We start from the raw sequence: 12,954 nt of genomic DNA, 5'->3' as shown, positions 1-12,954 counted from the left end.
AGGAAACTTCCTTATCCTTCCCCACTGTCTCTTGCCTCTGTGCTGTAGTGACCAAAGTTGACTCCCTTTCTGTACCTGAATGCCTCTGGCTTTTCCTCCACTATATTAGGGGTCCATCTCCATCATGGCCATCACACAGTGGGCACCTTTCTCTACTCTCATAGTGAGGGTTGGCTGCCTTCCAAACAATCTTATCTTCCAGGGACTCTTTCTAGGCTTTTATTTATCTTTCATGACTTGAATTTTATGACTCCGAAATGAGGTGTTTATGACTAGTAAATCCAGTTTGATGACAGGGTTCTCCAACCTACTTGTGATGGTGTTTGGTTTTTTTGTTTGTTTGGTTTTTTTGTTTTGTTTTGTTTTGTTTTTTGAGACAGGGTTTCTCTGTGTAGCCCTGGCTGTCCTGGAACTCATTCTGTAGACCAGGCTGACCTCGAACTCAGAAATCCGCCTGCCTCTGCCTCCCAAGTGCTGGGATTAAAGGCATACGCCACCACAGGGCTTGGGTGTCAGAGACTCAGGCAAACCTAAACTAAGTTTTTCCTGAAGCTCTGAGTCCAGATACTCTGGAGCATCAGTGCACCCTTTACTGTCCAGCTTCACCTCAGCTCTGACAGAGAATGTTTCAGACCCAACATAGTCCTTAGAGTCGCCACATCACAGTGGTCTTCCATGAGGTGGGGTGTACCATCATGACTGTCTAAGGATCTCTGGGGGAGACAACTAACCACTGTATCCTAGAGTGCTCCTCTCAGAAGCAAGTCAGGGAGAAGACAGAGGCGTGAGCTCTGACCGGCTGAAAAGAGGGAAACCAGACTGATGTCTCCTGTTCCCAGGCAGTCACTTCCACATCTCAGTCAGCTATACAGTCACCCAAGTCTTCCGAGAGCATAAACGCCCACCCCGCCTTTTGAAATCTGTATCATGGAAACTTCCAGAAAAGCAGAGAACTGGTGTTTGGATTTCCATCCACTCAACTACAGCTTCAACAACACCAACTTACTGTATCCATCCACACTCTTCTTTATTTTAGAGAAAATTATGTAATGTTACTTCACCACTAGGTACCCTGTCTTTTCTTAGGATTGTCAAACAAGAAACATCCAGTGTTTATTACCAGAAAACCAGCAGTGTTATTTTTAATACAGTTGGGGTACAGGATATTTAATTACAGCAGGGCAGTGATTCCAGTTAAATTAAAAACCTTTATTTTTTCCCAAATATAAAATTACTAAATTAAAGTCTTAAAAGAAAATATAACATGGTGAAAACTTTAAATTATCCCTCCACTTACCACAGGGTTTAGGGCTTACCGGTCACATACTCCACCATTTTGGCAAAAGGATGAATTTTGTTTAAAACAGTTTACAAACCTAATATAGCAAAGACTGTATACATCTCCATATTGCACTTCTTATGTACAAGAATAAACAATGAAGTCCAATGTATTTGCATATACCGAGAACAGCACAAATGGGCCACAAATGATCAACTCAACACGGACGCTGACATAGTAAAAGTGTAGAAATGCAGTAAGTGTGTGGACATAGCGAGGAGGCTGTAGTAACAATCCATATGTACAAGGGTTCTAGGTTAGCATAGGTGTGTTTGCTAGTACAGGCCTTTGGTTCTATGCTGTTGACTAGGCTTAGGCTCACACTCAGCTTCTGAAGTGCTCATGTTGTCAACACAAGGCATGAATATAAAGGCTCTAAGTCTCCTCATTCGCTAGTAAAAAATTACAATAGTCAATTCCCTTCAGTCATCAAAACTAGACACAAAAATAGTTCTTGTACTCAACCCGAATGTGCCACAGGGGGAAAAATATTTTCAAGATTTTTCCAGCTTAGTCCCCAGCCCCAGGTTCAGTGCTGCTTCATCTGCTACAGGTGTCCCAGCACACCTGCTACAGGTGTCCCAGCACACCTGCTACAGGTGTCCCAGCACACCTGCTACAGGTGTCCCAGCACACCTGCTACAGGTATCCCAATACACTTTCCCTCTTTTCCTTTAGATCATTTATTTTAATACTATACTGTAAGAAGAATAAAATTGAACTGCAGCTCAAGAATATCCACATACACCTGTTAAGACATGAGGAAACTAAATATTGCCAGTGAGATTTAAAAAAATATGTGCACCTTCCCCGACTCCTATAAAATCTGCTTTTAAATATCACAGTCCAGGCTCTTTCTTATTCCCATTCCCCATGGCTTCTTCCTGTGCTTGGCCACACCAGTGATTAGCTCTGGAAGTCATCCTGAGTTTGCACATGACAAAGCATGTCCCCACACGTGGTTCATGAGGTAAAAGTCACACAACTGAGGACGAGCTGGTCAGCCCTTGAACCACTGTGCTCGTTGGTGTTCCGCTGATGGCGTTGAATATGTGCAGGGAATTTGGTAGCACGCTTGTCTTCTCCTCCAGGGGGCAAATCTCGAGGTACAGAAAGACAGTGTTATCAACGTGCAATGCCAGCCAGCCACCTCAGGTGACATCACATCTCCCCATCCAGCCATCGCTCTGCAGAAAGGTGTGCACAGCTATGCTTGGCTTTCGGCAGTTTGCCTACGTGGTTTAGCTTATCTACAGATGCCCACCTTCCAGTCAGATCATAAGGACATCTAAAAGAACTCGCTTTGTTTCCTTCTCAACTTAATGACTGGGGAGCCTTCTAGACTTCCTGGATCTGAGGTCTCTCACCTCCACTGAGACACAAACTAGTCTTATCTCCTTCTGAAAACAAACTGTTTGGAAGTGAATTTGAATTATCTGTCTTTCTCTCCTATCACCTTTTCTCAGGTCTTACAGACTTAAGGGCCTCTGAGAAACAAACCAGACCAGGAAAGGACTGGGTGGGATTTGATCTCTAGAGGAAAGGACTGGGTGGGATTTGATCTCTAGCCACATGGAGGCTCAGAGGAACAGACCCATGCAGCTCTGGAAAGATCAAAGCCACTAAGCCAGGCCACATTTCTTTCTGTGCATGGGCTCCAAAGGGTTTACTCTTCAGAGGCTGCAACAACGGAAATTGAGAGACCACTGCAGTTACTATCCGCTCAGTCTTGGAGTTTAACAGATCCAGCCCACCGCTCTCTCTACTTGTATCTTTCTTGATACTGACTGCTGGTGCCCACTGATGAGGTGCTCTGTTCTACAGGAATCTAGAGGTGCCGTGGAAAAGATCTCAAGCTTTCTCCAGCAGTTTGTTCCCACGAGCCTCCTCTCCTTTGTGCTTAATTATTCACGCATCAATGATTTAATCATTTCCAATTTCTCTACTTTTAGAAATGTTCAGGAGAGAGGCTTTCTACTACACAGGCACAAACCCACAATCGCTCAAACGTGGTCAGAACCATAGGGATTTGGGTTAGGGGAGACAGTTTATCAGAAAAATAAAATAAATGGCATTACCATCCCATCTGAGCACATGCAGCATGGAGGAGGGAAAGAAAAAGCAAGGATGTTAAAGATCAGATAATCAGCTTAGTTCTGCACAGTCCCAACTGATGCACCTCCCACACAGTCTCTACACCTGGGGCTCAAACACACACGGCGGGGGTGGGGGATATTGTAAGAACCAGAAGGTGAGGGTTTCTGCTGCAGGACGGGGTCTTCTATGTAAGACAGGGAAGCGGCCCCATGGTATCATAACAACATGGCTGCCTAAACAATATCCGAGAGACAACAACACTGACTGACGTCCTAACACGGATGGGAGAATCTCACAAGACCATCCTTAGATGAAGAGCTAGAGACAGTTAATGACTGCTGAGAAGGAGAGAATCTGTTTTCTCCTGATGAGCCCCTGACAGGTTCTCTAACCCAGCTGTCACCTCCAAACACCACACATAGGAACAACACCAAAGGGACTCAGCAGGTTGGATTTACAAATTTATGTTACAAACTTATGTAACAGTCGTAAGTAAAGAATAAGGAACCATGAGTTTGAGAAGGTGTATGTACGCGTGTGCGTGTACGCACATGCATGCAATGTGTGTGTGTGTGTGTGTGTGTGTGTGTGTGAGAGAGAGAGAGAGAGAAAGGGAGTGAGGGAGAGACAGATATAGATAGACAGACAGACAGATAGATAGAGAGGCTGGGGGGGAGCATCGAGGAGGTAGGTATAACTATAGTGTCCATAACATGAAATTCTCAAGAAGGAGGAGGAGGAGGAAGAGGAGGAGGAGGAGGAGGAGGAGGAAGAGGAGGAGGAGGAGGAGGAGGAGGAGGAGGAGGAGGAGGAGGAGGAGGAGGAGGAGGAGGAATGCCCAGTTATCATGTGACAAGGCAGGCTGACAAAAAGTCCCAGCCTCCATTCTGAAAGACCAGAGACAGTGACGCAGGCACAGTCAGGGTGTGTGTGAGATCCAGGAGCCAATGTGATAGGTGCAGTGACTCGGCTTGATGTGCTTGCTGCTCTTGGATGTCTGCTTGACACCCTGGCCAGAGGTGTCCTCTGATGCCTGCTGGGACCACATGGGGATTCACATAGGAAGGACAGAAAGCACAAGAGATCTGGGAAGGATGCCCTTGAAGAGAGAATCACGGAGTGAGGAGCCCTGTGTGTTCTCCTGGGATGACAACTGTTCACCTGGAACAGTCCCACTTTTTTTTTTTAAATGACAAAAGATACCTACTGCAACAGATAACAAACCAGGCCGATCAGCCCTGTTCTATCAAAGGAAGCTGTAAGCACAGCATGGATGTGATTTCTTTGCCTTGCTTGGTAGGCAAAGGTGAAGCTTAGGAGATACAGAGAAAGACGCTACCCTCCTCCCTTAACTGCTTAAGGTGGCCTAAGGGCACTAGCTGGTTATTTCTCTGAATAATCTGGGTTAGTACAGCAGGTATGGTATCTTACACTTTTTTTTTTTCCCAGAAATGATAACTCTAGAATATTGGAAGGCTTAACTTACTATCAGAAGTATTTCAGACCCCAACATTCCCCACATGCTGCCCAGGCCGGCGTGGTACTTACTTGCTCACGCATGATGTCAGAGAGCTCCTTGGCCATCTCCCTGTAGTTGGCCTTCATCTCTTCCTGGTACTCCAGCTGGTCCTCTTTAATCAGACGCTCGTTCACTGCCAAGGCTTGACCACAAGCTTCCACAAATTGTCTGGGTGAGGTGAGAGAGGAGGAAGGCAAGAAGAAGGGGACGTTGGTCCGGCTGGAAGCATCTCTCTTGAACCAGAACTCTGCTATGGTTTTACTCTGTGATACCCTCAGACATCCTTTGTTAAGTGTGGTCCCCAGTGTGGTGCTATTGGCAGGTGATGGGGTTTTGGAGGTGGGACCTAGTGGGAAGTCTGAAGGGTGCTGGTGACACGCCAGTGAAGGGGACTGTAGGACTCAAGACCCTTCCCCATTCTCCTTTGCTTCCTGGCTGGTACACGAGCGACTTTTGCTACATGATCCTCGCCACAGGCCCAGACAACCTTTCCTCTTTATAAGCAGATTGCCTCAGCTGTTTGTAATAGTAACGTTCAGCTGACAAGCACAGAGAGATGGATAAATTTCTTAAAGAGAATCTTTCGGTGTGTTTTACCTGAAAACTTCCTTCAGCAGCTTCACCTTATTGTCAGGGTATCTTTTTGTGTTGGTGTCATCAAGGAAGGCTCGGGCGTATGCTAGCGGGCCAGCATTGACCTGGGAAAAGAGCAAAGGCTTGATACAGTGTTAGAAGAAAGCCAGCTGCTGTTATTTATTTGTGTTTGTTGCCACGGAGTCCAAAGGCTGTTTAAGTGATTCAGTCAGGATCACCTTCATGTTACATGAAGGCTAAGAAAAACAAACCATAAACTCAGTTATATCATTCATTATACCCTGCCTGATCCCATCACCTAAGCCATCCTCAGGGTCATGTGATGGTTCATTTTATATAAGAGGGAGCCAGTGTAGGGAACACATGCACTTATTCATGTCTGAGAAACCAGTGTGTAACACCAGAGCCCAGGTCTCCAAGTCCAGAAGGAAGGTTCCTTCAAACAGGGTTTTAGACACTGGAGTTGGTGCTACATTGTACTGAACTAACAGGTGAACCTGGTGAACCTGGTGAGAAATGAAACATAGGGCAGTGTTATTGTGTGTGCACGTATGAGTGTCTATGTACATGTGTAAACCAGAGGTCAGGCATACCTTTGTCACCACAATTTTTTTTTTTGAGACAGATTCTCTTACTGAATAGACTAGATCTCCCAGACAGTGAGCTAGGGGCCTTCCTTCTTGACTCTGCCTCCCCAGGGCTTGCAATCTGAACTCAGCCTGAACAGCAAGGAATTTATTGACTGAGCCATATTCCCAGCTCCTACAGCCATGAAACAAAACCAAGGCATTGTTCATCTCATGGGATGGTACAGGCAGCCACAGGCAAACTGTCTTGCTGACTTTAGTTAGTTGTGCTGGAGATGAAATATTATCAATATTCAGCAATGTGGCAGGATGCTGCCATCTCAACCAGCCAACTAGAGTTCTCTGGAGTTGGTATTCCACACAAGACAGGAATGAGGAGAGAGAGGCTAGATCCTGGGATACGAAGAACAACATTCCAGGAGCCTCAGAGAACTCGGGGAAGAACTGCTCAATCTCTTCTGGAAAGGTCTGGTAGGCTTAGAAGGCAAGGAAGGGAATGCTGTTGGCTTGCAGCTCTGATGTGTCATGTGTAGGACTGTGCAGCACTCTCAGAACTGGGCCAGGTGACTTCACTGCAGCTATGGGGACACAGGGAGGCAGAAGCCGGTGTCGGATGCAAGGCCTTGGTGATGGAGTGCTAACTTCCCATGGTGACTGAATTTTGGGCAGCTCTGCATCAGGCCGTGTGGAAATCAAGCTAACGGGAAGACAACCCAAAGATTATCTGATGTGTGAAAAGACAGTCAGTTTTAAACAGACACAGAGAGGAAGACTGCCAAGAGTATGCAAAACATAATCAAGTCAAATCGTGGAGAGCCATGCTAAAGAGCCAGAGAGAGCAGTGGCCCTGGGAGCCAGAGTTGCTGAAACACTGAAAGGAAAGAGATCTAACTTCCTTTGGCCTCCACTCCATTATCCAGGTGGGCACTCGTGTAAACTTCAAATCTTCATTTCAGCATGGGCTTCATTGTTCTTTAAGGTGACTGGGTATTTTAATAAAACCTCGAAGGCCATTGTCAAATGGGACTGCATGCTTGACCCCCTAGAGAGCTCAAGCTCTCTTGCCCTGCCCCTTCATTGGCCTTAGCATGGAGGCTCCATGATCCCAGGTCAAGCCCTTCAGCAATGTTTTTAGCTACAGAAAATGTGGCCTCTGGCCCTGTTGTACAATCACGGTGTTGCCTGAATGTTGATATCCCCTTTGGCGTTTAAGCTTGTAGAATATGAGGGAGAGACTAAACATATCTATAGATACTTCTGTGGTCAGTGACATTTGGTAAAACACTAGCTCAAAACTCATGGTTCTTTACATGTGCATCTGAAGAAACAGGGACAAAAACTGATTTTGGAAACTGAGTCCCAGATGCTAAACTTACACAGTACATGTCTGTGTAGCCTTCATAGACTACACTTGGATGGCAAAACTATGAACTCTAGAGGTCCACGGAGGGACAGACAGGTACTTGAATTCCTTATGTACGTATGAAGCTAGTCACTTCAGGGAGCTGACTTAAAATCTGCCTTTTACCTAGTTAGCAATCTGAAATAACTTTTAAAAAGGAACATTTAAGTATATAGCTAGATAAATTTTCACAACCAACCATGTATCATTACAGGTGTCACCACACGTGCTATGCATTTCTCTAAAAGGACAATCAATTATCAATCAATTGACCAATAAAACTACCAGTAGTGTCCCTGTCAAAATCCTAACAGTGTGATTGTCTAAAATCAGACCTGAAAAATGACACGCCAGCAGATACGCCAACACAAATGGGGACTCCTATGAAGCCCCACCCCAGATGAAGAGCTACAGGCACTGAGAGAGGAAGATTCCGCCTTCTCTGGGGACAAGCCCCTGACCTAAACACGCACGCACGCACGCATGCATGCACGCACGCACGCACGCACGCACGCACGGCACTGAATAGCTTCAGCAGGCTGTGTGTGTGTGTGTGTGGTTGTGTGTGTGGTTGTGTGTGTGTCTGTGATAGAGGGATCCTGAGTCTGAGGAGGAATGGTCACGGGAGGAGCTGGGAAGGATGATGTAAATACAGTCCTCATATATAAAATCCTCAAAAAGAAATGAATTTTAAAAATGTTACCAGCACACTTAACTTGATTGGGCCAAATTAAAATGAAAACCTTCTAATAACCAAAAAACCACGGTGAAGGTAAAATTCAAGGTATTTTTTTCAGAAGCAATTTTCATGGAAACTAGAAACCAACGGTTTATGGGAAAGCTTACTGCTATCCATCTTAGGCTTTACAAATACCTTGGCAACCAGAAATCAACATTCTCCAAGTCACTGAAAAGTCAGGGTGCCAGGAGGAATGTACTGTCTCTAGCAGAGAGTCTACAGTAAGGTTACCAGGTCGTAGGCAGGATTGGGGGCAGGTAAGCCTACTGCTCACTCTGATAACAGAAGATAAAGCACCAGGGAAATTGGAAAGTGCCTGGTGTGCCAGGCAGGTAGGACAAATCTTGCTGGTGTGAAGAGACTGCAGCCTACAAGCTGAAGGGAAACCCCTCTACTGCAATGGCTCCTCAGCTCACCTGGCCGCTCACACTGCCCTGCAGGGCTCCTCAGCTCACCTGGATGCTCACACTGCCCTCAGGGGCTCCTCAGCTCACCTGGATGCTCACACTGCCCTCAGGGGCTCCTCAGCTCACCTGGATGCTCACACTGCCCTGCAGGGCTCCTCAGCTCACCTGGATGCTCACACTGCCCTCGGGGGCTCCTCAGCTCACCTGGCCGCTCACACTGCCCTGCAGGTCTCCTCAGCTCACCTGGATGCTCACACTGCCCTGCAGGGCTCCTCAGCTCACCTGGATGCTCACACTGCCCTGCAGGTCTCCTCAGCTCACCTGGATGCTCACACTGCCCTCAGGGGCTCTTCAGCTCACCTGGATGCTCACACTGCCCTCAGGGGCTCCTCAGCTCACCTGGATGCTCACACTGCCCTCAGGGGCTCCTCAGCTCACCTGGATGCTCACACTGCCCTGCAGGGCTCCTCAGCTCACCTGGATGCTCACACTGCCCTGCAGGGCTCCTCAGCTCACCTGGATGCTCACACTGCCCTGCAGGGGCTCCTCAGCTCATTTGGACGCTCACACTGCCCTCGGGGGCTCCTCAGCTCACCTGGACGCTCACACTGCCCTGCAGTTTGAGCTGTAGTTTGATCATGTCCACTTCAGCCGATGAGCACAGCTGCCGGAGCTCGGCCACCTTCTTGCTCATTTCATCGATGGCCACCTCAATGGGGTTCAGGTCAGTGTGGTGCTGGTACATGACGGGGATTCGCTTCTTAACGTAGGGAAAGCAGTGTATTGCTGCAGAGGAAAGGGAGCCCAGAGTTAGACCAGAGTCTACATGTCTTTCCTACTGCTGAGGGAACATAATTATTATGCCTGTTTTACAGACAAAAACTCAGGACTTGCCAATGTTATATGCTAATACTCTCTGGAGCTGGGCCTTCCTTCCTTCCTTTTCAGCACTGTATGCTTCAGGTTGTATTTACTCCTAGCTTTATATGCACGAATGGTTTGCTTTCATGAATGTCTGTGCACAGTGTGCGCACTGCCCACAGAGGCCAGAAGAGGGCACCAGATCCTCTGAACTGGAGTTACAGGTGTTGTGAGCCACCCTGTGGGTGCTGGGAAACAAATCGAGGTCCTCTGCAAGAGCAGCCAGGGCTCCTCGCCACTGAGCCATCTCTCTGGCCCTTTCATGTGTTTAATGATGGGTCTTATCATAAGGTAAATGGAACTGGTGACTTGCTATCCCTTGAACATGTAAATGTGTCTTTGAGAACAAATCTCTTTCTCTCCTCCTTGTTTACTTTCTTATCGGTAAGTGCCCTAAGCCTCTTTGGAAGCTACGAGAGCCATAAGGATCAGGCGGCTTCTAAAACACAACCAGTTCTGAGCAGACCAAGTAAAAGTAAAGTGCCATACGATATCTTTGAGAAAATTCACTTTCCTCTGAAGAAAGTTGAGTCACATGACAAATTTTTCTAAACCTAAAATACCAATGGAAAAAACAAAAACAGGAGAATAAACTTCTAAGCAAAGCATTTCAGGAACCAGTAAGTCTCAAATGACGAGAACCACTGTTCCAGTGGAAAGGTGTTTTAAAACTTCTAGTGGTAGGAAATGGAAAAAAATATTTACTGTTTCTCACACTTTCCCACTAGAAGATAATAAATACTGTTTCTATTTTTAACAAGACACCTGACCATATCAACACCGAGCAGCTTAACAATTAATAATAATAATAATAATAATAATAATAATAATAGGAGGCTGGAGAAGGCTCAGTGAGTAAGAACACCTCCATGGCGGCTCACACCCATCTGTAAATCCAGTTCCAGGGGATCCCATGCACTCTTCTGATCTCCTTAGGTTCCAGGCACGCACATGGTACACATATGTAGATGCAGGCAAAGCACTCACACACATTAAACAAGCAAACAAACAAACTAACAATAGGCTCTTATTCAAGGGTTTAGCATTTCTGTCTTGTTGCAGGAAAACCTGCAATACTCTGGCTTGCCACTAGATGTGCACACATGACCTGGAAAGTTTATTTTTTAACTGTGCTCATGCGCAGGTGCATACATGGCAAGTGTGTTCCTCAGTGCACATGGAAGGCAAGGGACAACTCTTGGGAGTCAGCTCTCCTGACGTTTTGTGGAATCCAGGGGTCAAACCGAGGTCATCAAGCCGACACAAAGGCTTCTGCTACTCACTGAACCATCTTCCAGGACCTTACTTATTTTTGTTTCTGTGGGTCAGATTCTTACTTCAGAGGCCTGGCTGTCCTAGAACTCACTTTGCAGATCAGGCTGGCTTTGAACTTACAGAGATCTGCTTCTGGAGTGCTGGGATTAAAGTGTGCACCACCATAGCTGGCCCCCTTATTTTATTTTTTAACAAGCAAAAGATGAGAGAAGTTATATTTGAAATCTTTAGTAAATGGATAGGGAACATTTACTCAGGCCAGGCTTATCTCGGGGAAATGGGGCCAGCTGCCCATCCTGAGGGACATCAGTGGCTGGGCAGAGCTGGGAAGACGTCCTCCATGGTCACAGTCTAGGTTCAGAAATATTTTTAGTATGGAGATCTTTTCTGGAATCTCTGTTTGTGTCCTGTGGATGCCTCAGCTTTGATGTGGCAAATGCGGGGCTGACAGATCTTCCTTGCTCAAAGGAATCTTCTTTCCTCTCTTTAAAAAAGAACTGAGCATCACTGCACACTGCTAGGGAAGCGGTGATCCAACCTCAGCTGTCCTTGCATGTGAGAATGCCAACTCCAGGGTTGGTGTGTGAGGCATCCATGATTCACCTGACCCTACTCAGGGTTAGGTCCTGACTACTGCATCTTAGACGGAAACCAAACTTCAAGGGGGTCACAGGCAGGATACTATTCAGAGAAACTCCAGGTCTGTGCCCAGATCCAGCAGGTCCCAGTGCCCTGGTATTCTTGCTGGCCTCACCCTGTCTCCTCTCCCTCACACACCCTGGCTCCAGCCTTTTTATCCCTAGAGTTCCCAGACAGATATTCTGGCCACCCTCTCTCAAATGTCACATTCTCAATGAGATCCACCTCACTAAATTGTACCCTGCCCTCAGACCCCATGTTCCTGATTTCCTCCGCATCTGTCAGCCCTAACGCCCCATGTGGACTGTCTGCTGTCTTCTCTGGCTGAGATGTGAGGCACAAGGGCACAGACCTCATCTTGGGGAACACACCTCACTGCAGTGTGCTTCACTGTCTCAAAGACTACATGGGAGAACAAAGTGGCCCTGGAAGGTGGACAGTCAGGTGGGGACTGGAAGAAGTCACTGCGTAGTAATTACACACAGGACCCGCGCACTGGTGTGTGGCCCTTCAGGCAGACAAGAGAATGTGTGTGTCAAGTGCACGGCAGATGAGGGTGAACAGAAGGTGTTTCCAATCTGAGTGGAGCAGAAGAAAGGAGGGAGGTCCAGAAACGGTCACCCAGGGAGGCCAGGGAGGGGGCAACTATGAAGGTTTTTCAGGTAATTAGATCACAACTGGGAACTGTGCAGAAAGGTAAGCCTCCTGTGTGCAGAGGGCAGGGAAGGCCAGGACTCCCCTACAACTTGCTAGGCCAAAGGTCATGTTTGCTGTAATACAGTGGAAGGAACCAGAGGCTCAGTAACTAGAGAGAAACTCTAGTTCAAAGTCTCCAAAGGTGTGTGTGTTTCTTTAAAGGTTTGCTATGAGCGTACATGTAGTCAGTGGCTTTTACATAAAAAAGTTTTGTCTAACTCTGTACTCTGTCTTGGTTAGCTATCCTTTCCATACTTTTAGGTCTTTCAGCACAAACCTTACACCTGTCTGTTTACACCACTGTCTCTGATTACACCATTGTTTATGGCTACACTGTCTCTGGCTACACAGCCTCTGGCTACACTGTCTGTGGCTACACTGTCTCTGGCTACACTGCCTCTGGCTACACTGTCTCTGATTACACCACTGCCTCTGGCTACACTGCCTCTGGCTACACTGCCCCTGGCTACACTGCCTCTGGCTACACTGCCTCTGGCTACACTGCCTCTGGTGCTTCCCTTCTGCTCACCATCAACCCTAAAGGTAAACGTTCAATGGTGGGTGAGATCGGCCACCCTGAGCACATTCTTTCCTCTCCTATCTGTACTTTACAGGATTATTTAACACAACGAGGTAAAGGCACAGGGAGGTCTGGCAATCTCTCCAAGTTCACACAGTGAGACGGCGACCCAGGTCTGTAGGAGCCCCACACCAGGCACTTAAGGTGTGGTGAGTGGCT

The 12,954-nt window shown here is 47.0% G+C and overlaps 1 protein-coding gene across 34 annotated transcripts in view; it reads right to left on the bottom strand.

The window, feature by feature from the left end:
• Positions 1-1,188: 1,188 nt before the first annotated feature.
• Dock9 (dedicator of cytokinesis 9) overlaps positions 1,189-12,954 on the bottom strand; it is a 252,226-nt gene continuing 240,460 nt past the window's right edge. For all 34 annotated transcript variants that reach the window (XM_076930545.1, XM_034499085.2, XM_076930554.1 and 31 more), the window contains 4 exons: positions 9,280-9,470; positions 5,553-5,653; positions 4,985-5,123; positions 1,189-2,439 (listed from right to left, as the gene is read on the bottom strand). In XM_076930545.1, the coding sequence (XP_076786660.1) occupies positions 2,317-2,439; positions 4,985-5,123; positions 5,553-5,653; positions 9,280-9,470 (554 nt within the window). In that variant the 3' untranslated portion in view covers positions 1,189-2,316. The remainder of the gene's footprint in view (positions 2,440-4,984; positions 5,124-5,552; positions 5,654-9,279; positions 9,471-12,954) is intronic.

This window comes from Arvicanthis niloticus, chromosome 3 (assembly GCF_011762505.2).
Source record: "Arvicanthis niloticus isolate mArvNil1 chromosome 3, mArvNil1.pat.X, whole genome shotgun sequence".
Classification (NCBI taxonomy): domain Eukaryota; kingdom Metazoa; phylum Chordata; class Mammalia; order Rodentia; family Muridae; genus Arvicanthis; species Arvicanthis niloticus.
The sequence above is the reverse complement of the archived record's forward strand: the minus strand, read 5'-3'. Positions and strand labels throughout refer to the sequence as shown.